General features: G+C 35.6%; 1 protein-coding gene across 3 annotated transcripts in view; it reads left to right on the top strand.

Moving 5' to 3' along the window:
• The window catches only part of LOC110099293 (starch synthase 3, chloroplastic/amyloplastic), a 59,083-nt gene extending 32,206 nt beyond the window's left edge, over positions 1 to 26,877 (top strand). Inside the window, exons 9-18 of one of the 3 annotated variants that reach the window (XM_020826391.2) lie at positions 6,865 to 6,974; positions 7,829 to 7,934; positions 8,575 to 8,745; positions 11,414 to 11,542; positions 15,049 to 15,231; positions 15,419 to 15,550; positions 15,639 to 15,750; positions 16,546 to 16,669; positions 26,471 to 26,626; positions 26,732 to 26,877. In XM_020826391.2, the coding sequence (XP_020682050.1) occupies positions 6,865 to 6,974; positions 7,829 to 7,934; positions 8,575 to 8,745; positions 11,414 to 11,542; positions 15,049 to 15,231; positions 15,419 to 15,550; positions 15,639 to 15,750; positions 16,546 to 16,669; positions 26,471 to 26,600 (1,197 nt within the window). In that variant the 3' untranslated portion in view covers positions 26,601 to 26,626; positions 26,732 to 26,877. Of the gene's footprint in view, positions 1 to 6,864; positions 6,975 to 7,828; positions 7,935 to 8,574; positions 8,746 to 11,413; positions 11,543 to 15,048; positions 15,232 to 15,418; positions 15,551 to 15,638; positions 15,751 to 16,545; positions 16,670 to 26,470 lie in introns of all 3 variants that reach the window. The other 2 variants (XM_020826390.2, XM_020826393.2) reach the window with 2 other exon arrangements.
• Positions 26,878 to 27,173: the final 296 nt, after the last annotated feature.

The raw sequence follows: 27,173 nt of genomic DNA, 5'->3' as shown, positions 1-27,173 counted from the left end.
TATTTTAATTATACTCAATTATTTTTAATAATAATTATTTAAAGTTAATTAAGTTAATTTTAATTAATTATTTTAATTATGATTAATTATTAATCATAATTAATTAAAATTAATTAAAATTAATTATTTTAATTTTAATTAGTTATTATTAATTAAAATTAAGCATAATTAATTATTGTAATTAAAATTAATTATTATAATTATGATTAATTATTTTAAAAGAGTAATTAGTTATAATTAATTAAAATTAATTTAAAATAATAATAAAAAAAAAAGAAGAGAGAAGAAGCATGCTTGCTCTCCCACGAGCTTCTACCGCCGATCCGCCAGTCGCCAAAGGTATAATTTCTGGAACCTAGGATTTCTTTCTTACCTTGTCCTTCGTGTCGAGTCGGCGGTCTGCCTATACACGCTTTTCTTAGCGTGGTGGGAGGGGCAACCGGTGCGACACCTACGACAAGGTAGGCGAGCGGCCTTTGGTTCCACATCTTGACCTCGACGTGTGCGACGAGCCGGCTAACCACCTATACACGCTTTACTTAGCATGGTAGGAGGGAACCCGGTGCGATGCGTACGACGAAGTTGGGATACCCATAAGTACCCGCTTGCGGGGAAACAATTGCTTTTTCTCTTGCAACAGGTACCGGTAGAAGACCCATACACGCTTTTCTTAGCGTGGTGGGAACAAAGACTTTACACGGCCGCGGTGTCCTCGAAAGAGGGCACCTACCATACACGCTTTTCTTAGCGTGGTGGGAAAGGCCCAATTTTCCATAGTTTTCCCCTAAACGGGGGAGACGCCGGTAGGCTGCCGAAATTTCGGGTTAATATAACTCTACTCGGGACCTGTTTTGAACTCAAAAGAACAAGCATTGGGACTCAAATGAAAATGAACTTAGGACTTGTGGACTATGGACTTGAACTTGAACAGAACCCAAATGACTAATAAAAGGTCGAATCTAAGTGAAATAAAATTAAATTGGAACCAAAATTCAAGCCAAATCAAGTATTCAATTGAAATCAAAAGATCTCCAGAGGACTTTGAACAGAATATGAACATGCAATTGAACTTAAAGGACTGCAGGGGATTTGAACCAGACTAGTACATCAAACAAAGACTTTGATTCGGATTGGATTTAAGCTTGAACAAGCAATTACATTTAAGCAAAATAAAGTAATAAACGGACTTATACAAGTTCTAAACTTGAATCAAATGATGAAAATTTTGATGCCGAAGCCAGTCAACTTGAAAGTGAATTTGTAAGCTCAAGCTGGGTTCAAACTCGACATGGGCAATAAAGAACTTGAACCTTCAAGAATAAAAAGGGACTCAGTCTTGCACTTGATCCGGATAAGGAACCTGAACGCGCACTTGACCTCGTACTATACAACAATAAGTGGGAGTTGTAGACTCGATAAACTCGAGTCTAAATGAAACTTAACTCGAACTCAAACATATACAAAGGGAAAAGTTTGAATCATGTGCGAGGGGATTCAAACTACAATAACATCTGTATGGCCAATAGTGACTCAAAGTACGCTACAAGACCTCGATGCACGAACTCCTACAACAATCCCTACAAATGCCTGTTGATTGAGATGGCAATATTGAAGACCAGCAATCAAAGATCCACCCCCCACAAGCAAGTGCAATCGTCAACCACCTGAGATTGGTGAAAGGTGGAGATGACGAAAGTTGACAATGCCTCCCTACGAATACTCCTAAGAGCTCGTAGTGGATATAATGGGTCCCTACAAATGAGCACAAATCACTTGTGGATAACAACAGTGGGTATGTCGTAGGTACAACGAACCACTGTGGACACAAGTACATATATCACATACGACAGTGATGGTCAAAACCTACAAGTACACCAGTTACAAAGGCAACCCGATGTACGAAAAAGGACACCCCCTTGCAGAAGGGAGGAAATGTTTGAATAAATTAGAACCAAACTTCCTGGTGTTCCAAAGTCTCTTCTTAGTGCTATACCCGAGAAGAAAATAGTCTGGTGCCCACAAACACCGGGAATGACAAATCCATTACACTGATCATCTTAAAAAAAAAAGTTCTCTACAAAACAACAAACTTCAGAATTTAGGAAATCCATCCCCGGTGAATGAGAAAGGGGGAGTCAACACCAAGACGCCACGCCACCGGATCTGCAACACTTATACAAGCAGACAGAAGGCGTCCATAATCTACAATGCCACGCCACCGGATCTGCAACACTTATACAAGCAGAAAGTAGGCGTCCACAATCTACAATGCAACTCCACCGGATCTGCAACATCTATGAAAGCAGACAGAAGGCATCCATAATCTACAAATGCTACGCCACCGGACCCGCAATATCCATGCAAGCGGGCAGAAGACGTTTACAAAATGTTTTAAAGTACCCCTGCACCTGCACTATAGTTTGTATACACATAGGTACACAATGGGGTATGTCTAAATCAATATAAAAATCACCCGCATGGGCCCCGACGAGTGTGTTATTGGTATACACGTGACGCATAGGGATGCTGCGCAGGTTGATAAGTGAATTTTAGTTCGAACCCGATCATTCTATACGGATCAATAGAAGTCGACAGGGTTCGAACCTTTAAACGAATATACAGCTGTGGCGACCAGTGTATTTGTTTCAATACATTCGTATTAGGCATTCCAGGCCTACAATCAAAAGAATTCACTAAACAAAAGGCATGAAGCCTACGAAACCCGATCCTCCTAAATAGAGAAATAGGAGTAGACAGGGTTCGAGATATCAAATAAATATGCGATCACGAAAGTTGACAAGAATATTTATCTTATATATTCATATTCGGCTTTCAAGGTCCTTTCAACAAAGAAAATTCATGAACAAAGGCATAAAGCCCATGAGAAACCCGATCCCCTATCATTAAGTTGATAGGGTCGACAAGGTTCAATCAAATGAAAATGACCCCAAACACCCCGATGATGGCCGTGTTGATTTCTTATCTCAACTGGAGGGGTCCATAATATATTTGCCCTCAAACCTATACAAAATTCAAATATTTTTCAAGTGACCTCAAGGTCACCCCGATGATGGCCATGTTGAAAGCTAATCTCAACCGGAGGGGTTCACAAATACTTTTAAATGTCTCCCAAAAGTCCATTCAAAATCCAAGCTCTACCCAAAAACCCAAAACTCTACAAATCCCAAATTACAAGATATTAAAATTGAAATTTACCCATCAACTCTTAAACCAAAATCCATCCACCCTCCGCAATCGTTTGCCGGGGTGGACAAATCAAAATAAACTCTTACGTATCTAATTGATGACTAGCCTTAATCGAAAGTTCTCTCTCGTTAGTGGGAGGGGTAATTAACTATAGGGGCTTGCGCCTATAGGAAACCAGAACTCAGATCATAAAGTCCTCACAAAATGAGGGCAAAATCTCTGGGTAGTGTCTTATCTACAAACCCATCTGCCTTCCAAAATTTACCCTGGAATTTATTTAGTTAAAACTCCCTCGCTCAAATAAAAAGAACAGCGGGCGGAGGCCGGGGCCGAATTTTCGGAGCCCGCAAACAGCAGCGAAGGCTTCAAAAGTTTGAAATTATCAATGCAACATTCTCCACACTCAACTCGTTTGAATATTCAAACAGCAGAAGTGATGATCTACGAATATGATATTGTGTGAAAATGTCCTAACATTGAAATTTGAGAAACTGACTGAACTATCGTGGCCGGAACGTTAAAATTACTAGAAAATGACAACCATAATGCCTAGGTTCCTGCACGAGAAAAATAGTGAAAAATCTATCTACGCATGCGAAATGAGAACACAGCTTGATGCACCCGAGCAAATTCAATGACCGAATCATTACGCATTTAAAACATACAGCGAATAGATGCTATATTGTTCTCATTTTTTGACTCTATCTCGCTAGTGGCATCTTTTTCTATCACATCTTTCCATAAAATTCGAACAGATGTCTTGTCCGGAGCGAGCTACTTTGCATCTATTCCAATATTTCTCAAGTTCTTCTGTATATGTGAGTAGGCTGTATATTAATTGAATATGTAGCAAGTATTGGATTCATCAATTATGCATTTTTGAAGTGTTGAGATATGAAAAATATTATGTAATCCCCATATATGTGTTGCTAACGTCAATCTTTGAGCCACATTTTCAATTTGTTCAATAAATTTCATGTGGTCCTAAAATATGGTGGACATAACTTTACTATCTCTCCAAAATGTGGAACACATTACATTGCACTAACTTTGATAAATACAAACTCATCAGGTTTACCCGTTCAAAATCTTGAAGAATGATATAGAGAGTGTCAATCGGTTGGACTTGCCTGCTTAACTCGAAGACGTACTTAATGGTGAATGTGTATAATCAAGAGATCAATCGACTTGATGAGGTGGGGACCAATTGAGGAGGCATGGAAGTTAATAAGTAGACTCCTGAAAGGATATACGATGCTGTCGAGATAATCCCGAGTCTAGATCAATGTTATCGTGAGGATTCTAGGACAATAAGAGAACTTAGAAGGGGTCTTGGGTAAATTTTTTAGAGCTTCATGCTGAGTGAAGATAACTCAAGAATCCAAGAGCTAGAGATTCTATGAGGGCTTCGGAAATGTACTTGAGAGACGGACTGATTTTGGACCCTATAAGATCTTTGATCATGTAGTAGTGATGAAAGTCTGACAAAACTAGTCCGTGATAATGGCACCATTAGTTGGTGCCATGCCTTGTAATTTTTTATTTAGAGTCTTATTTTATTTATAAATGTTCAATAGATTGTTTATCATACTACATAAATGTAGCCCTTGTTATAATCACCTACCTTATCTTTATAAAGGGAAGTCGGGTAAGGGTTGTAGGTTAACTAGATTGGAAAGCCTAGAGAGTCTTTTTGTTTAGGGAAGAGTGATTGTTGTGCTTTGGGTTGGAGGGATTTGAGAGAGAATGTGGAGTCTAAGAGCCAGGGAAGGAGGGGGTTTATGTTGACTAGTTTTTGTACATTAATAAAATGCATATTTTGTTTCTTGCTTCATACAAAATACAATTTAAACCCTTCCATACTCTACATGGCTACCTTATGCAGCGACTCATGAATTATGCAAATTTAAGCTTTGATATCAAATTTAGGTGTGAGAATGATCCAATTACGGGTTGTACGTATATATGTATATAATAAATTTTAAAAAAAATATTCATACTATTTATATTTTGAGATTTTTTTTGGTTTTAAAAGATTATTTTTCTAATCTTATACTATTTATATTTTGAGATTGAGTTGAGTTGGCTTGACTTTATCCAAGCCCAACTTCAAATCATCTCAAAGATCGAGCCAATATTTTGGCTTATAACACTGTTTGTTTGGCTTGATTCGAGATCGATTTGAGTAAAAAATGGTTTCAATCTTTGAGTGATCTTCAATATTCAAGCTAGAATCTAGAATTAATATGATTTATGTACTCTTTTCTCTATTGCAGTTCTACAATAAAATATACAAAATCATACAACATATGCACAAAATATCACATGTCAAAACTTTAAAGTTTTAACAATTATTTGGCACTCATGATGAAATCAAAATATGATGTTATTATTAAACTTCAAATAATAATTTATTGCTTTTTGATTACAAACAACACAATGAAATTTGAAACTATGAAAATCATGTAACTAGTTGAAAGCCATGCACTCTTAGAAATTTGATCGTATCAAATTTGAATGAAATCAAATCATACATACAAACCAATATCAAGATTTGAGGAGATGAAAATAAATATAAGAAAAGAAGTTACCAGAATAGTTGAGTTAAGCCTAACACTTGTACAATGAGTTGACTTCTCCTAAATATCTTCAAGTCCCACACTTATTAAGAGTTGGTCTCGTAAATAAAACTAATAATACAAAATAGATTGTTCATTGTACAAGAAAAAACCCTTAAAATAAAATTTCTCAATCTATATTTTTTTTTAAATAGAAAAAAGTTATAGCCTCAAAGTCACTCTCAACCTTACATGAAAGTATCCAATCCTGTTTATCGTCCGATACAACTCCTGTACAGAGTCATGATCATAGTCCATTGTCCACGTGTTTTGCATCGTTCTGCAGACTAGATTGCTACATGTAAATCCCATAAGATTCGCAGCTGCAGCTTCAAATGACGAGATAATGAAGTCTTGATTCATTAATTCTCATAAACGTGACAGATTTAGCTGCGTTAGGTCTTTTTAATTTGCCGGTTGCTTCAAACATTTTTTCTACAAAACTTCCTCGTAATATTTCTTTGAAGATGGTATGTTTGACTGAAAGCTTTCATTTCTAAACAATAAACTACTAACCTAAGTGTCTTCTATTTCACTTTCATGATTCCAATTGATTGAATCAAAGGACTCAACATGCTTGAAATTGATCTTGTATCTCACCATATCTGAGGCGTGAATTCATTTTATGAAATAATCTGGTAGCATCGTTAATTGAGTTGAACTTTGTTGTACATAAATTTCTTTACAATTTAAACGGCCATGTTTTTGATTGGAACTTAACTAGCATGCCCTCAACATGTTCGTGTTCGACCTATTGCCCTCCAGACGGATTCATCTTGCACTTTTCAACTATTATGTGTACAAATTTTATTCGGCTAAAGATGCACGCTAGTTTTGTATGGCTGTTTCAAACTATTGTTAATTTTTTTTTTCTCAAAAATGATATACTGTAAATATTGAAATTCAAAAAATCAAAATTATGAGAAGGTAAAGTAATATTTATTTTAGTACTTAATCCACATAATATCTCTTATGTTTCTTTAACCATGCTTTTTTCACTTAGGTGTTTTTCTTTAAAAATTTTACATGCTATGTGCAGGTGAATGATTTTCATCACCATGTAAGTTTTCGATGGGGTGGAACAGAAATAAAAGTGTGGCATGGAAAAGTTGAAGGCCTATCTGTTTACTTTGTGGAGCCTCAAAATGGGTAACATATTAACTTGTTCTTATAGTAGTCGTTTTGCTACACACGTCCCTTTTGGAGCCTCAAATGTCTTAACTATTTGATGCCGGTTTTATAAATTCTTCTTTTCTGTATAACTCGGTCAAGATTTGGATTCGGGCTCGGAAAACCATCTCACCTGTCCCTTAGGCCCTTTCTTGTTAATTCTAGACCCTAAGCTAACTCTGCTTAACCTAATTTAAAACATCAGAATTGATTTTATAATATCTTGGGCCAAAGTAGGCGTTATTTGCCACACTCTGTAGAAAAGAAAAAAATCATACCTTTTTCGCAATCTTATTTTGCTATTATGTAGTAAATCTGAGGAGAAATAGTCCATTGTGTTTTTTCTTGGGCAGCTTCTTCCAGTCTTCCTGTTAAATGTCGTATCTCTACATCTCATTTTGAACTTAGTTACCAGACCATGAATACATCCGGTTGTACAAGAGGTGATCAATCGTGGCCTGGCTTGATAAGGATTGGCCTTTTGGGTCAAACCAGAGGTCAGTCAAATGAAAAAATATATATTTTGATAACAAAATAAATATCTCTAGCATTTATTTTATATTATTATAATGTGCTTTTAGAGTCAAATTAAAAATTTATATTTAATTAATGTTATGTTATATTTTTTTAGGCCTTTCCTGTGACCTGGCTTAAAATCTTACCCAATCCTTACCTGGACATTATGTCACCCAATGATCATATTTAGATTCTAGGTATAGAGATTACAGTTTTCCTTTGATATGATTACCCTGTTTATGTACTTCTGACATTATTTGGTATCATTGTTTAGAGAGATTCACCATATTTAATTCCTGATGGTTCTCCTTTTGCAGAATGTTTGATGTTGGCTGTGTATATGGAAGAAACAATGATGGGGATAGATTCCAATTTTTTTGCCATGCTGCACTTGAATTCATTTTTCAAAATGGACTTCGTCCTGTAAGTTTTTTATTTTTTGAAAATATTATAGTTTGGATTTCTTTCCGTTAGTTAAAAGATACTATACCGAGGTTATGGAGATTAGGACAGTTACTGCAATGGCAATTTGAGCGCCTTTAACTATATTCTTGAACTACCATATTTGTCCAGTTAATAGTCTGTTTAAAATCTGTTGTAACCAGACGAGCTTGTTCATGCCCTCGTGCTATTTATTTTCCTCATAGACATGAAACTTGTCCTAGGTCAAAACAGTTTCTTGCATTTTATGTTTCTTGGATGTTAGGAGTAAGATGAAATATCTAATTTGATTGTTAAGAAGCTGAGTTCTCTAAGTTGCTCTTCTGTTTTTTGCCCATCCTTAACATGAACTACAATGCCTCTTGGTTCACTAAGTTCGCTTTCCATTGGCCGATTCCTTTTCCTGTTATCAATCACAATCTCTCATCAGGAGAGGATGAGGATTTGAATAAGGAACTTGGCTCGCTATGTTGCTATCTTTTGTTGTTGATTATTTAGCAGCATTGCAAGAGTAATATGTTTTTTTATTATTATTAGGAGGCCGACATTTACTGAATGCGTCAATTGGCATTAAATTTTCTTATTGCACTGAAACTTTCCGTAACAGATTTCTTTTCTGCAGGATATTCTGCATTGCCATGATTGGTCCAGCGCCCCAGTGGCGTGGTTATTTAAAGAACATTATAAACATAATGGGCTGGCTAGTGCTCGAGTTATTTTCACTATTCATAACCTTGAGTATGGGATACATCAGATTGGCAAAGCAATGATTTATACTGACAAGGCTACCACGGTTAGTACCTCCCCTTTTCTCCAAAATCTGGTACTCGGTGCATTTAGTTGTATCTCTAATGACATACAAATAACCCCTTCTTTTTAATGCACTGCTATTTAATCAAAATTATATGCAGTTATTTTCACCGAATCTGTAATTGGTCCATAGTTGTCAAAACCTTCAGTTATTGTCCTTAATGTTTCTAATGTTACTTCTTGATACAAATTTCCAATTGTATGTTTTTTATGTAGCAAAATATATTAACTATATAAGGATGTGAGAACACCAACGGAAGTTACAAAGAATTGTCATGAAAAAAGAAATATATAATTGCACGAAAAAATATATCAACAGGATTAAGAATGAAACATTGTATGGATTCAGAAATACAAAATATTCATTTGGATTGTTTAGTTTAAAGCCTAGTGGATATATGAGAGTGTTCTCTTATGGTTCCTTCCCCTTCTAGTATAAAGAATATAAAATTGCTTATTGAGCAAAGAGTAGATACTCTGAATGCTTCAATCAAACTAAAAAATCTACTGAGATATATAATCCTCGTTGTGTTCACGAGTAGGATGAAGTTGAGGTGCTTTAAGAACTTGAGTGCATGACCCGACCCGGAGGTTAACGTGGCGGGAGCAACTGGTCGGAGGGTTATTTAAATTTTATTGACTAAATTTTTTTAATTATAATCATTTCCAATATACTGAAATAGCAGCCAAGAACTCCAAATATGTTTTAATAAAAAATACCATAACTATTTTAATAAATACATTTCTCTCAGAGCATCGCGAATTTGCTATACGATCTCTCATCTTCAACTCATTTAACTTCTTTCAAAGAATAATACATATTGCGTGCCGGAACATTCATGGCCTTAGAGAGATATAGGGTTTAACATCCTAATTTTGTACGAAGATCCAACATGAACACAAATAAGAGAGAGGGGTGCAAGAGTTATAAGGGACACCAAGATTTTATACGAAAAACTGTAAAAAGGGGAAAAAACGAGGTCTAGCCCAGTTAAGATGATTCTGCTAGTATTTGTAGTCGATTACAAATGATGCCCTTCATTGAGGGAAGCCTTAGTTCAATGCAGCAAATATATATCATATAAAACACATTACATGATAGGAGTTCGAAGAATCTAGTGATATGAGAGTTTTTCTCAAAAGAATGTTGGCATGTTCTTTTGGTCAGTTAGGACCGTAGTAGGATGACAGAGGTCGTAGGGGCCGTAGTTGGGAGAATGAGATAGAGGGGACCGTTGTCGGGTGATAGAGGTCGGAGGGGACCGTAGTTGGCTGGCAATGGAGGTCGGAGGAACCTTAGTTGGTGGGCTACAGTATTGGAGTGTTTGTAGTTAACGCGCGACGGTGATCGAAGAGACCATAGTCGGCAGACATTGGTACTATGATGGTCGAAGAGACTGTAGTTGGCTGGCAATAGTGGTCGTAGGGATCATAGTTGGCGGGCGACGGTGGTAAGAGGGATCGTAGTTGGCGGGCGACGGTGGTAAGAGGGATCGTAGTCGTAGTTGGCGGGTGAAGGAGGTTGGAGGGACCGTAGTCAGCAGGTAACAAAGGTCGGAGGGACTGTAATCTGCTGGCGACAAAGGTCGAAGGGACCGTAGTTGGTGTGTGACGAAGTGGAGGGACCGTAGTCGGTAGGTGACGGTGGTCAGACAAAGGCCTAGCGATAGCTGCCTGACGTAGGTTTGACGAGGCCTTATTGATAGTAAATCTAAATTGAAAAAGACTCTATATATAAAAAAAATCCCAAATTTCAGAGTAAATTGTGGGGCTTAAATTAAAAAAAAAAAGAAAAAAATCTAATAAAAATTGTATTTAAATGAAAATTATCATCCACAAAATTTAAAGCAAATTGACTCACCTTCGGAAACCGCTTGTCGAAGGTGATAATAAATTTGAAAATAATCTCATCTCACAAAGAGCCAGTGTTTTGTTGATTGTATCACTATAATTTATTCTTAAATAATCTCTCGTCTATAAAGATGTGGTGCTTTACCTCTAATTGGTGGTTCTATCACCAAATGACATCACATGTAAATGATTATGAATGATCACTCCAATCGAATCATTTTGCCGTGAAATAACACCATTACATTATGATTACAACTGGAGCCTACAAGTTTCCCAATGGAGAAAAAACTCTTTTAAGCCCTTCTCTTGTAAAAATTTCTTTTGCAGATCTTGCTTTTCACTCTAGAAGATGCCTCACCTGCATCATGCCTTATACACATAACATGAACCAACATACTTGACTTAAAACTTCTTTTATAAGCATCTTCTTTTGACGATCTTTGTATTTTATGATATTTCAAATTAGCTTTTGGATTCATAGGCGAATTGAACTTGGTTTCAATTTTATATACATGTGCACATGCACAATTTTATCGCCCAAGTATTGGAACAGTCTTCAAAGAGGCCTTACTTTTTTAGTTGTACAACTTTAAAATTCTTCTTCTGTGTTTTTTTCTTTTTCTGCCCACTGTCATTTATTTTAATATTTTGTATTTGATACTTAGTAGTTGATCACAATGATCATTGATCTTTTACACAGGTATAACAAAGCATTTTTCTGTTTACTGCCAGTTATTTTTATATTTTGACTTTGAAACAAACTGGTTCATCTAAATGATTTTTGACCTTCTTTTACACAGGTATCATATACCTACTCAAAAGAAGTTTCGCAAAATCCAGTTATTTCTGCCCATCTTTACAAATTCCATGGCATTGTTAACGGCATTGATCCAGATCTCTGGGATCCATATAATGACAATTTTATCCCTGTATGTTTGGTTTTCCCCCCCCCTTAAAATTTCTATTTTCATATCCTGGTCATATTTATTCTAACATTAATGTCAGTTGGTGTTCCTTAATATACATGCACTTTCAAACTAAGCTAACTCTTTATAAGTAACATGTTTTATGATTACCTGGTTCAAATAGATTGAAGCTTTGCAGGATCCGACATGTTGAAGAATTAGTTGATAAGGTCAGATATTAGAATAGGATATTTAAAATATTTTTTTACACTATAGCATCAGAGAAAATGTCAGCAATCAATAAAAGTGTGATTTTTTACTTATATAGCCATGTTAGGCTGTGTTTGTTTTGGCCTCACTAGAACTACAACATGTGTTGATCCTGTAGGAGTTAATTAGAATTATTTATTGTCATATAAATATTAGAACACGTCAATTTTTTTGAGTAGAAATCTATGTTCATTATTATTGTAATATATCCTTATCATTAAGGATAATTTTTTGTTTTTGTTTTTTTAATTACTCTATTCGATTGTTTATATAGGTTTTCTATTCAATTTTTTATATAGGTACTCTTTTATCAACATATTATTTGATTCAATAAGAAGTAAAATTTTGCCTTTTTATCATGATATCAAAGGTTGGGTTAGAGGAAATTCATTATCTTCTCTAGGTTCGTGAATTCTAAATTTTTTTAGGTGATCTTAATCTCCAGTATAGATATGGATCTTCATCTCGCCGCTTCCTCTAGATTGTATTCGTCCCGCTATCTTTATTTTGCATATATTGTGAATTTGTTGATCGCTTGTCTTCGTCACTAACCACAAATCTTCCTCGTTGTTCTACAAGAGATCCTAGATTTGTGAATCTGCTTGCTTTATGCGAGCACTATCTGATTTATTTTTTTGTAGGAATTTCGTTGAGTATATTTTTTTTCCTTTCTAGTTTGATTTCTATTTATTATGTGATTTGCATCTCATTTTATTGTTATTTTGTTCATCGTGATTCGGGATAGAGATGATTCATTGTAATCCATTAGCGTTAGATTGGACAAAAAAATTATTCCTATTCTAGTTAAATGACGAAAAAAATTCTTGAATGGGAAGAAGGTGTGAGACTATATTTTGGTAATTCATTGTGAACCAATGAATTGAAAAGATGAAAATTTTTGAAGAAAAGTTGGATAATTTGGAAGTCTGTAACTTGAAGGTCATGACTTGGATCAACAATTCTTTTGAGACATCTATAGGCATACAATTGCCAAAGTATGAGACGGTCAAAGAGATTTAAGATCATTTACAACGCCTACATACATAGTCTAATTAACTCTAATAGATCCTGCTTAGTGGACCTGAATTGGATAGCTTTCTTGATTGCCTACTTCAAAATAAAAAGGATTTTCTTTGCAGTGCTCGATTAGTAGATGACTGGAAAGCCACTAGGCATGGAGGCACTTCAGAATAATGCTTTCATAGCAAATGGTGTTTATGCCTCACTCAACATGTGCGAACTTCAGTAGAATTTATGTTTCTTCCATAAAGCTAGGAAGGTTTGATTATTAGCAATATAGTTGAAATTTAATATCAGTATCAGAATATATTGAATGCTCAAAAGCTATGACCAGATAATGAATGTCTTTCAATTAATTTAGAGATCATATATCTTTTAAGAACAAAGAGCAATGATACATGAATAGGGGAATGGGATCAACTAGTTCAATGTCAAGGACTTCTAGAATTAGAAGATGAAATGTATGTGATGTGATACATTCAAAAATTGCACATGAAATTCATTAAGAATCACAAAGTTTACCAATGTAAGATTAAACTTTCGTTGGTTAAGATTCAAGAAATTTCCGTTAACGAAATGTTATGATAAGCGGTTACAAACTAGTGTTTAGACACAATTAATGAAGGGTCTCAAAAGGTACATAATAAAGCAAATGCGGAAAATAATAGAATCCCACGGCTAATGTCTAGAAAGTTCACAACGAGTACCTTGCTCACTCACACTCAAGTTGGGCTTAGCGGGAGAAGGCCTTTAGCAAACTTAACGATGCCACGAAGACGGTGGCCACACCAATGGCCTTTAGCCACGGAGAGGTTGATGGTGATGAGGATGGCGTGAATGCTTGACTGTCGATACTCCAATCGTAGATTGAAAATCGTCGGTCGATGATGCTCACAAGAATCTGGACGACTCGCTCCAAGTATTCTTCAACTGTGGCGTCGTCTTCAAATCCTACGTCAAAGCACGGAGATCGTAGGATATTAATGCTTCCGTCGGCATTGAACACTAATCCCCACTCAAACTCCGGATCCGCCATACATCCTTGATGTTGGAGAATCCTTCCAAGGAGAAGAGATTTAAGTGAGGGTGAGGGAGAATCCTTGCGTTGGAGTGTCAGCTGGTTTCCCAAGGGGCGGCGGCAATGGGGTTGAGGAGGGAATTCTTGTAGTGGAGGTGAAGAAAATGGAGGAAAATACGAACGCGGTGATCGAGAACTAACCACGAGCCGCGGACTCTTCCAACGACTGGTGGGCCTTGCGAATTGCTCCTCTTGAGCTCTCTTCCCTCTCAAGCACTCATGCTAGAAAAGTAGAAACAAAACATAACTTTTTCATTCAAAATTCATTAACCTCAATACAACTAGAAATGACCTATATATAGGTCCCAACACAAAAGAAAAATACAAAGACTATATTGCCCTCGGGGCTACAATCGTGACTCAGCTCATACTAAGGGTACAATAGGAAACTCCAAGAAATAAAAGAAAAATGCATAAAAGAAAATACATAAATAACTAGAAATATAAACTCTGAATCGTGGCCGTCGATCTGCGTTGTCTCCTGCGATACACATGCTTGAATCTCTGATCGATGTCCGCATCAGTATGGGTGGACTACAATTAATGTGATGGAATCCCTATCATAAATAAACCAGAAAACTTTAATAGTTAGCACATAATGGAATGATTTTTAATCATAAGATGACTGCAATTCACAGTGCAAGGCTGCCTTTATAAATAACATTAATTTAGTAGGTATTTATAATTTAATCTAATTGATAGATGTTATCATTATTAATTGGTTTTAAAATTAATGAATTAATGATTAATTATGATATTATTTTATAATAAATATAAAACATTTAGATTAATTTCTTTATTATTTTTAATAATAAGGCTAAGGAGCTTCTTAACATGTTTGTTCATAAGCTTTGTATCAAATATTAAGTGAGCTTCTTAATGAACTTTTTATTGAGCTTTAAATAATATTATTCATCTACATAAATGAGTCGAGCAAATGGATGTTCAAGCTTGTTTATTCAACAATCGGATATTTTTAGAACGGTTCAAGCTTGTTTGATTAGTTAACTAACGATCATGAATGAGCAACAATCAAGCCGAGGCACGAGTAGTTTATTGAACGCTTGGTTCATTTGCAGCTATAATTTATCCATTATATTTTATGTTTAGTAATTTTCTAACTAATTAGATGATGATATAGTTGTCCTTTAATGCAATGCAGGTGTCTTATACTTCAGAAAATGTTGTTGTGGGTAAGAATGCTGCCAAAGAGGCATTACAGCAAAGACTTGGCTTGAATAATTCTAATCATCCATTGATAGGAATAATCACTCGTTTAACAGTCCAGAAAGGAATTCACCTCATCAAACATGCTATTTGGCGAACACTGGAATGCAATGGGCAGGTTCTTCCCTCATGTTTTCCTTACTTGAAGTTAACTGTCTTTTTATCAAATCTGGTTAAGATTTCTCGTAAAGCCTTGTACTAACATTTGGAACTGAATAGTATATTGATTCTTTTGTATAACTCTCTTGTCTTTCCATATGAATGTGGCAGTTTCATTTAAGAATCTTCCGGACTTTGTTTCTTAGGTTGTTTTGCTGGGATCTGCTCCAGATCCTCGCATTCAAAATGATTTTATTAATTTGGCAAACCAATTGCACTCTTCACACTCTGGCCGTGTGCGACTTTGCTTGACCTATGATGAACCCCTTTCGCACTTGGTCTGGCTTCATTTGCAGTCTTGAACATTATTCACATTCTTAAAAACATTTTAATGACTTTCCTAATCTAATATATTGTGTTTTGTAGATTTATGCAGGTGCAGACTTCATTCTTGTCCCTTCCCTTTTTGAACCTTGTGGTTTAACTCAACTTGTAGCAATGAGATATGGTTCTATTCCAGTTGTTCGAAAAACAGGAGGTGAGTATTTCTAATATTCATTTCGGTCACCTAACCCTTACCATCCATCATCTAAAAACTTTCAAGCACTCGCAGAAATGGTGCGTTTATTGGCGCATGCTGAGAACACAGAATTTAGATGAATTTTTAATTATGCACTTTTTGTTAACCTCAGGCTTTCTTCATCTAGAAACTCCTACAGAAACAGGGATGATTGCATGCATGATAATACATCATTTTTTTTAAATATGTCTGCTCAATTGTAAAGTTTCATGCATTACATCTAAATCTTTGAAATTACCACAAAATTCTAGTGTTGCTTGAGCACTTTTCAATCTTATTTAGGCTTCGTTTGAGACAGTTTTTTTACTGCTGCTTAAAATAGCTTTTTAGTACAAAAAATTAAATTTTTATACTAAAAAGTTACTTTAGGAAGCAGTAAGAAAGTTGTCCCAAACAAAGCCTTAGTATTTTGCTTGGGTGGAAATTTAGACGTATAATGAACCTAGGGACTGTCCATATACGAACTTGGCTGTGAGGCATTTTAAAAGTGCAGGATTGGGATAGCAATTAGCCTTTGAAAGAATGAACACAGACGTCTTTTGGTGTTAAAATTTTTTCTATGCATGTCCCATAATAGAGGTTCTCTGACTTTTATTTTGAACTTTGAAATTTTGTGTAATTATGAACCTACTTCATAACTGAATTGAACTTTTGTTGCCCCCTGCTACGAAAAAATAAAAATCGCTCATTCATCTGTTATTTATTATTTCCAGTGCTGGCAAAAGACTAAACCGAATCTTTCTACGTTTTTAGGATTGTATGACACAGTTTTTGATGTTGATGATGATAAAGAGAGGGCTCAATCACTGGGTCTTGAACCAAATGGATTTAGCTTTGAGGGTACAAGTTCCAGTGGGGTTGATTACGCTCTTAATAGGTAAGTAATTATAGATTATTTTCCTTTTCATTTCTCCATATATTGGAATTCAATTTTGAAACTTACATGATGCTATGTTGCGTTCGTGTAAAACCTAACTAATCAAGAACTTTTTTTTTTATGTGACGCACCAATCTCGTGGCAGTTCTAAAATTCTAAATTTGAGCTAATTGGCATATATAAAATTGATTAAATTGGTGGTTCAACATGCTTGAATTGGCTTTCTCCACCTCTCAAACAACTCCGAAGGGTATAATGACGTTCGTGCATTTGACATGCTGAATTGGAGAAACATGTAATGATCATTGGGGTTAAGACCTAGGCAAGAAGTGGCTTCTGATGGATTTTTTAGATGACAAATTTTTAGGAGAAAATGGGTGCATGAATGAATCAAATCCCACATTTAAAGGGCATAAAAAATGCTTGGATATATGAGAAAAGAGTTGGACCAAATATGTAAGATGTCTTTTGATATAATGAATGGAGCTTCAATACGAAGTCTATTGATAAGTATGTTTACGATGGAGTATTTTTAGGATTACATCGAGGATTAAAGTTAAGGTTCAAGCTAATATTGGACAAATCGGGCCAAAGAAGACAAGATCTCACAAATATAGGTTGAGTCATTACAATGTATGTCTAGGTTGGGCCCAAATGGTTAGAATCAATACTAAGACTGGCTAAGTCAATCCTTGATTAAATTGGTCATCTTCCTCGCACATGTGAGGCCTACGAGGAGCAAGGGTGACCAATGAACTCTGGTTGCCACTTGATCAACAATACACTGGATCAACAATCAAGTGGTTCAACAGATTGTACCCTAGTCCTTCAAGTAAGAATCATGTCAGTTGCAAAACTTGTTTCTATGGCGCTCATTTGGGGGCCAAAAATAGACTAATCATTGTTTTCACTACCAACCTGACACAAGCTATTTATCTCCATTTGTTCCTTTTGAGATGAATAATTCCTAAATATTCTTCGTTAATATTATGTCAGGATCAGACCCGGTAAACTTGTGTGAACGAGGCGGGAACGGATGTTGGACGAAAAATTTGAAACATTTCAATGTAACATGATAGAGTAATTATCCAAAATTTAATAAAGAAAAGTCACTCATTTCCAAACAATATTTTCTTTCCATAGATAAACATGTACATAAAAGTCTGTTACAAAAATATATGTCCCTCTATCACATATCATCCTATGAGTCCATCTATTACAAAACATCAAACTAACAAAAAGAACTTGTCACGTCTCCCTACGAACGTAGGTGAATGATTGTCTATCAGTCATTACTGATTAGCGGGTCTTCCTGAAAACATCCCAAAACTAGGGAACGAGCTGACGCTCAGCAGGTATCATGTAACTCTACCAATTTCAAATTATAATGCAAAGAAGTTCAATATGCATGCTTTAATATGAAACTGAGTAACATATAACTAAAGAATTAAACAGTATAGTGTCATGTAAAGGTAGTCGTACACCTATATCTATATGACTTCCTATGATCATTTTACATTTCATATGTTTTCTGCTTCTTTAATTTCATGTTTTTCAACTTGTTTTTATTCAATGTATACATATAATTTATCTTATTCGTATCCTAAACACTCGTACCGAAGTACTGAAATTATACTGATCAGGTACACATACATATTTGTCATATCATTTTTCTTTATCATATTGCCCCGAAGAATCATATTGTGCCAAGACACCATATTGGTACTCCGCCTCAACATGTACAATTTCACATGCAATAACTATTATAAGATAGGTGACTAACATACATATCAATCATATGCTTCTAGCTATTATATTTTATGCAAGACTGCATGAAGATTCTTTTTGAATTAAAATGTGGAACTTTCTAAATACCATAAACAAGCCAATAATTATTAAACATAATAGTATGCTATTTTCATATAGAATAAAAAAATTAACATGCTATTCTAATACTAAAATATATCATAGTGCTAACTTTTAAAAGAGCATAAAAGAACATTAAACTTGAAAGTGTTAAATGTATCTACCTCAAAACAAGCAAACAAATCTCAAAATGCGTGTAAATTGTCTAACCTCACGGCGAACTCTTCTTATCACTTCCCTTTCCAAGACCTAAGGACAAAGACTATCATTAGCTCAAAAAGTTTGTATTCAACAGTGCACTCCCTTCATTTGATTCCCAATCTTTATAGGTTTTTAATTTATTTTGAATTTTCGGTTTTCTCTAAAAACCCCAAAATTGGAAACCCAAAATTCATTATTTTATTCCTATGAACGTGCAAAGACATCCCCTTAATCTAATTAGACTTTTATTTAATTAATTTTTTTGGATTTCTTTAATTCAAAAGTAGGAAAAATAAAGTTTCATACAAAATTTTAATTTTATCTCATTAGAACATTCTTAAGGTCACTAGGAATAAGATTTGTGAAGGTCACCTTAAAGAAATCAAATTTCGGAATTAAAAAAAAAACTACATTTTAAAACTTGAAAATTTTTCATGAAATTTTAGTTTAAACCCATAGGAATCTTTCTAATATAGATAGAAACCATTTTCGTGAAAACAATTTGAAATAAAATCGAAATCGGAGAAGACCCTAATTTTTATAAACCTAAAATTTTTTTAGGAAAAAACTAAATTTTCTTTGTTAGAATCCTTCCCCAAATTTTCCCTATCAATATCATTGAAAAATTCTGAGTTTTGAAGAAATCCTAGAATTTTCAACATAAGAATCTAAGTAAAAATGAAGAGATTTTTGATTTAGGAAGTCACCTTCTTCCTTAGGCTTTCCCCTTCAATTCCCTCCCAAAACTTCTGCCGAAAAACCAACTTCGTCGTCGCCCTAGCCTTAATTACTCCCTCCGCCCTCTCCCTCTCCCTCCTTCGGCCGAACAAAAGAATGAAGGGACCGAAAGAGCTTATTTGGGTGGTGGGGTAAGGGAAATGACGCATGTACCCTTACATGCAAAAAGTCTCTTAAGAATCGGGAAGGGCTATTTAGTCATTTGTCTTTAAGTAGACTGCCGATTTTTAATTTCAAATTTAAGCAAAATTAACCCTAAGTCCTTTATACCAAATTGCTCGAAATTTTATGTAGAATTTTATAAAAATTATTTCGCCGAGTTTCATCAACTTTGTAAATTCGCCTATTTTCGTCTCGGTGCGTCTCAACACTTCGTGACCCTATGGTTCGACATTTTTTTTGGTTTTACATATTATTTCGTGTTTTTCATTACATTTGAATGAGAGGGTAATTGTTATTTTAGATAATGGTTGAGCTTTCAGATGATGCGAGACCAATTGCATCACACACCTCTTAGGTAGGCTATATAACTAAGTTGTGCATAGGCAAGCACCTTGCTTTAAATTTCTAGGCAATGAGGCGAGCATTTTGTCTCAATTTGAGAGAGAAGTTTTCATATTTCTAGTGTCATAGATGAGTTAACTTTTGATGATGATTTGGTATAAGAAACTATAAATGGAGGATTAAGAGTTTGATAAATAATTATGCATTCTTGGAAAGTAGCACAAATGTATGTACGAGAGTTTTAAGTTTTTTATCAGTAAATTTCTAAAATGAAGAGGATGAGTTTAATGTGAAAGTAAAAATGTAGGCTACAAATTCAGTGATTGAGAAGACAATATGATGATAAGTATGAATAAATGATGATAAAGATTATATTATATGCGAGCAATATACACTACAGGAAAACACGTCGTTACCGGCGGACTGTATCCGCCGGTAACATGTGAAATCTGATGGAAATCCTCAGTTTCCGACGCATTTCCGTCGGATATGCCTCCGCCAGTTTGGCTCACGTCGCTAAATATTTACCGACGTTTATATGCCACCGGTAACAATTCTGGCGCACGTTCCGGCGCATTACCGACGCAAAATACGACATGGAAGACAGACGTCGATTTTCATTCCATAATTCTGGCGACTAATGCGTCGGTAGTTTACGCCGTATGGATCCGACGGAAACAACCAGCGCATAAGTCGCTGGAATGTCGCCGTAAATAAGCTACGGCTTATTTCCGGCGCGAAATTGGCGTCGGAATTCGCCGGCGGATAAAACGCCAGAATATGCGCTGGTAATTTCCGGCGCACCAAAAGACGCCGGCATGTTCGATCCAGTTCGTTGTATCGTCGTTTAGCATTGTCTCTAAGAGTAAAGACACTCATCCACGTACATGAGCATCCTCATCTCTGCAATACTTTTCTATCAATCACATAATAGGCCTGAAGTATTCCTCCACTATCACACAATAGACCTGAAGCATTGTCTCTAAGAGTAAAGACACTCATCCACTTGAGCATCCTCATCTCTACAATACTCAACTTAATTTTTTACTTCTCTTTTTACATCTCCATTTGAAATATGATCAATTTGTATCCTATCTAAAAGGGTCAAACCACTTATCCACCATGCTTTATCCTCATCTCTGCAACACTTAACTTAGCATTATGCTTCTATTTTTATGGCCAACATTTGGCACCATAAAGCATTGCAAGTCTCAACACCATCTTACAGAATTTTCACTTATGTTTGAGGGGGACTTTTCTATAACACAATAAGCCCGATGCATTCCTCCACTTCAACCATCAAACTTGAATTCTGCTGATAATATCCCCTTCAATTTCATCGTCACTCTGAACAATAGATCCAAGATATCTAAAATGTCTACTCTTATTATTGACTTGATCGCCAAAAATCACAATCTTATATTTAGGTCTAGTGCTACTAAAATTATACTCAATATATTTAATTTTAGATCTACTAAAGTGAAAACCTTTAGACTATAAAGTTGACCTCCATAATTCAAGTTCACCTTAAACTCCCTCTCTAATCTTATCAACAAGAAGAATATCAACAACAAAAATAATACATAAAGGTACATCCTCTTGCGAATGCCTATTGAGAATGTCCTAAATCCTAAAGCAAAAAGATATGGACTTAAGGCAGATCCTTGATGTAATCCACACAAAATAGAAAAATACTAGGTCAAACCACCTTGTGATTGAACACAAGTAATAGCTCATGCATATACCTTAAATGAAAAAAAAAAAAAAAACATATCCTATATCAAATTACATAAACCACAAAAAAAAAAAAAAAAAAACAGGAGGGAGGCGACGGGGAGGAGGAAACTCACGGTGAAAAAGGGCTTTCCCCAGCGACGAATGCGATGATCGTCGGCGACGTCCGGTGATCGGCAACACAAGTCGGCGACGTCGATCTACGGCGGCGAGCGGACTGAGGGCGATGAGGGAGAGAAAAAGTTTTGAGAGAAACGAACGAAAGAAATGAGCAGCCGTCAGGTTTGTGTTAGGAAATAAGGGTTTACACCGGCGGATTTTTTGGCGTCTAGGACGCCGGAAACATTTCCGGCGCAATATGCGTCAGTTTAAAGTCGTTGAGTTTAAATACGTCGGCGTTTTTTTCGTCGGTACTGCGCCGGTAAGTTTCCGCCGTAAAGTGCGCCAGAACAATAAATTAGTGTTATTTACCAGCGTCTTTTGCGGTGCAAAAGCCGTCGGTATTGTACCGACGACATTTGCGCCGTAAATAACACTGTCCTTCGCATTATGCGCCGCTGCAGGGGCCGTATTTTCCGTTGCAGCTTTGTCCACCAGTAATTTTCGCAGGTAAACGCGTGTTTTCCTGTAGTGTCTCGGCCACCACCTTCCCCTTCTCTCTATCGTCTGCTCCAATCCCCTCTCCATTACAAGTTTTCATTTCTCCTCCCCACAACCCCACCCCAACCACCGGCTAGCTCAACCTTGAACCCCACCTCCACCTAATCTTAACCTAGATCCTAGCCACCGACCTCCTCTAGCCTTGTTTACAAAATTTTTCTTAGCCTTTACTCCTTTCCTAATATAGATTGTGTTAGATTTGGAAGGATTATTAATCCAAGTTTGAAATCAAATTCAAATTTGAAATATTTCCTAATTTAGTATAAGCTATATTTGAAAAGTGTTCAGTTCTTTAATCAATCTCTTATTAGAATTAAATTAAAAACACATTGTTAAATCACATCTTTAATTTAATTGATTTTATTTAGTAAACATTTTTGAATTATTTTCTCTCCAATTCTCTCCTTAAAACTGTGGGCCCCCCTCTTCATGCACAAGTTTGAAATTTCAAATTCAAAAAAACCTCTTCATTATCTTCGTAAATTAATCTTTTGTTAAATTGAAAAGTTTCTAATTTGAATCCAAATTAATTTGAATTTCAAGTTCCTTTCCTAATCAATAGATCTAATTTAGGAAGCCACTCCAATCCCTTCCAAATCTGAAATTAATTTCAGATTTAATTACTCCATCACATTTAATGCTATGGTCCACATATATTGAATGTGGACATCTTTCCTCCCTCCTCCTTTCGCCGCCCCCTCCCCTTGTTGACCTCGATTTTGCCCAGACATGGGCATGATAGGTTGAGTTGACCAAGTCAACCTTTGACTTGGTCAACCCAAGTCTTAATGGGTCAAAATTGACCCATTAAGCCCCTTTTGAGTCCAAAACAAATTCAAACTCTTTCATGGCTCAATCCCTCATCCCCATGGATCCCCTTGACTGGTTTGACCAAGTCAAACGTGGACTTGGTCAACCATGGCTCTAAATGGGCCTTAATCACTCATTTAATGAAAATTAAAGGCCCATTCAATGCTCTAATCAAAGCCTCCCCTTGATTTCAAATTGAAACCACGGCCTAAACCGACCTATTTCCCTCCTAATTTGGTTTTGATTCGATCCTAGCCGTTGGTATTAGGTTTAGGAGCCTTAAATAGCAAAAATCTTGTCCAAATTAGGATCTTTTTCGAAATACTCGCGTTCTAGGCTTCCTCTCGCTCTGAGATTTCTTGTGAGGACTCCTAGAGACTTCCATCTTCATCCCCAATCAAATCCCGACGGTCAAAGCTCGCCGGCGGCGAGATTCCGGCGACTCGGAGGCTTGAACGTTTGGAGTTTCGATCCAGTCGATCTGTAGCTCGTTTGATCGAGGATTCAAGAAGGAAAACTTACGAGGACAGTCTACAAGCTCAACCGTGTCGAGAACTCGAAGATTGGACGGTAAAATCTCGCGCAATCCCTTAGAATAGCTTAAACACTTAGATTAAAATAGATCTTTGTAGAGTTAATCATTTCTTAAAATAATAGTCCCCCATAATTTCTGTTCATGCCTAGATTCTAGGTTTAAAATTTCGGCGAATTCCATCGAGTATCGAGGGAGAACGAGGCGAATCTTGTTTTAGGGTTTCGGTCGGGTTCAGGTATACGCAGGACGGACTCAGGCCGTCGGATCCGCGATCGACGGGTTAGATCCCGTCGCACGGCCCTTCGCGTCCATCCCGCGGTCTGATCTGCCGTCGGATTGAGCCGTCCGGCTTGATCTGGGCCGTCCATCTCATATGGCGGAAGATCGGACGGCCCACGCCTCTGTCCGACGTGTTTAAGTGACGTCCTGTCACTTGACCGCCGCCGCAATCATCGGACAATGATTGGCGGCGGCGCCAATCATTGCCTGAACCGCGGCAACCAATCCGCGCCCGCCACGTAAGCCCTAGCCGCCGGATTAGGGTTTTAATTAGGTTTTAATTATTTTTAAGTGTATTTTAATTAACAGAACTTCCAAAAATCACTAAAAATTCATTTTTGCTCCGATTTTGACGTATAATACCTCGTTTTGCTCGTATTTTCATTCTCTACACTAGGAAATTTTTTTTTATAAAAATAATGTGTATATTTTTAATTATTATTAAAACAGTAAAAAGTGATATTTTAAAATTATTATTTTTGCTATTATAATTAATTAAATTATCTAAATATCATTAATAATTAAAATATTGCTATTATTATATAGTTTAGATTATTTTGAGTTTCATAAGTATTAAAATATTATTTTACTCTATTTTTTTCTTTATAATTATTAATAAATATTATTTATCTTAAGTTATTTTTTTTTAAACCTATTTATTGTACGCAAACTTGCAAAATGCATAACTTCTTCGTTTTAAGCCCGATTTTAACGCACAACGTCTTGTTTTGAACGTATTTGGATTCTGCATTTACTGGAACTAGTTTTAATTGAAAATTTTTGGCCTGTCTGCAGTTATTTTCCAAAACAGTAAACAGCATTATTTTAAACTATTCAATTATTTTCTTTAAACTTAGAAATTGCATAACTTTGTCATTTTAAGTCCGCTGTCGACGCACAGCACCTTGTTCTGGATGTTTTATGAAGTCTGCATATTTTGAAATTATTTTCAGATAAAAAGCATGTCTGTATTTTCTGTTATTTTAAAACCAGTGAAATAGGGCTATTTTAAAATAATATTTTTATTATGTTTTAACTTCGGAAATTCGTATCTTCGCCGTTTTAAGTCGGATTTTGACGTGTAACCCCTCGTTCTTTTCAGAAGAGCGAGCTTTATGTTTTGAAACTGTTTCCAGCCCCTGATTTTGGCTGTTTTGATAGTTTTCTATCTTGGAGCAATATTTGATTATTAAATTATTATTTAATTAATATAATAATTATTTTCAGGATACAAACCTATTTTCAAACCGTTTGAAACCTCGATTGGGTGATCAGCGGGTCTCCTTATACCTATGTATTATGAATTGACTTACTTTTAAATTATTTTATTTTTCAAAAATATATATTTATATTTTCTCTCGTGATAATCATTATTTTATATTATTTAGTAGCATTCATTAATATTAAAAGGTATGCATAACTTAGAGAACTTTTTTATTACCTCACTTTGCTAAGCCAGAAAATGGCAAGTATAAGCTATGATGCACAGACATAGACATGGCGACACGGACATGGGACACGGGTTAGACACGTTATTATATTTTTTTATATTTTAAAAAAAGTTTATAATTTTGTATAATATTTTATAATATTTACAAATAATAAGTCATTTAACTAGAATTTATCTTTAAAATGATTAATATTAGGATGTTGAGAGTCGGGCGTCGATGTTGGGTATCAGACATCAAGAAAGGAGACGACAATGCATGCTATCAAGGGTTGGGCATTGATGTCATGCAGTAAGTATTGGATGACGATGTAAAGAGCGCGTTTGTCGTCGATGTTGAGAGGGCATTGGTCGTTAATGTTGAACGATTTTGGACAAAGATGAGCTGTCAAGATGTGTGTGTAGAAATTTGCAGCGTTGAGCATCAATTTCAAGACAGTGTCAGACTTTGATTTTAAGATGATTTTGAAATGTCAATGTTGTAACAATGTTAGATGTTAATATTGAGATGACATCAGACATTGTTGTGAAACCAAAGTCCTGACCCGCCAAAGAGAAATGAAAATGAGAATATTCGGTGAATAATGTATTAAGTGCGAGTAATTTATTTGGTGTTGTGGATATAAAATAAAAAAAATATAGTTTTATATTTTAAATACAAAAAAATTATATTAAAAAAATCATAAAATATTTAAGACACTCATGTCCAATTTATATTTAATATTTTTAATCAGACACATTTTCGGCTTGTCTGACACATGTCAAAGGCGTGCCCGACATGTGTCGGAGGCATGCCGGACGTGTGTCATGTTGGATACATATCGAACACTATACTCTTCTTTGAGGAGAAGTATCGGCGCATCATAGAGTTTAAACCTTAAGCAATGCTTAGTCATTTGATTGTTGATGAAGATAAGTTGATCAGGTAATCTAACGTAATAGGTTTCAAGCTCATCTTGATACATATATATTTTTAAATGTTTAATAATGAATGAATAGTGTCTTTCCTATTTCTGTCACCTTTCAGAGCAATATCAGCTTGGTATCATAGCCGTGAATGGTTCAACCTCCTTTGCAAGCGAGTTATGGAGCAAGACTGGTCCTGGAATCGCCCAGCTTTGGATTATATAGAACTGTACTATGCAGCTCGCAAATAAGATTTTCTTCAATACCTTGCAATAAGGTAAAGCCATGCACGTTCTATTTCTATTTGGCTGATATTTATGTACAGATTTCGTTTTACTACTTGTCGTCCTTTTTTCACTTCTCTATATGTTTTTTGGTTTAGGCATAATCAGCGGTGTAAGTAAGTTCTCATAAGCTGCGTTCGTAAGAACTTTACCATATAAGATAGTTGATTTGTTGAGAACCTAAAATCAGTCAGTTTTTGCTCAAGTAGCATCCTAGTGCTATGATTGTGGCTTGGTTTGTCGCTATACAGTTTAAGCGTTTTCTTTTTTTCTTCTTCTTCTTTTTTTTTCCCTGAGGTTTTTTTGTTTAGGATAGTTTTCTTACTTCTTTTTAAAACAACTTTTTTATAGAAAATTAAAATTATTTTACTAAAAAAGTGTTTTAAGGAGTAGTAAGAAACTAAGGCTTCGTTTGGGACAGTTTTCTTGTTGCTTCTTAAAGCAGCTTTCTAATACAAATATTTTAATTATCATACTAAAAAGTTGCTTTGAGAAGCATTAAGTAAGCCATCCCAAACGAGACCTAAGCCTAAGTATCTA

Source organism: Dendrobium catenatum, unplaced genomic scaffold, assembly GCF_001605985.2.
Source record: "Dendrobium catenatum unplaced genomic scaffold, ASM160598v2 fragScaff_scaffold_1539, whole genome shotgun sequence".
Lineage (NCBI taxonomy): Eukaryota > Viridiplantae > Streptophyta > Magnoliopsida > Asparagales > Orchidaceae > Dendrobium > Dendrobium catenatum.
The sequence above is the reverse complement of the archived record's forward strand: the minus strand, read 5'-3'. Positions and strand labels throughout refer to the sequence as shown.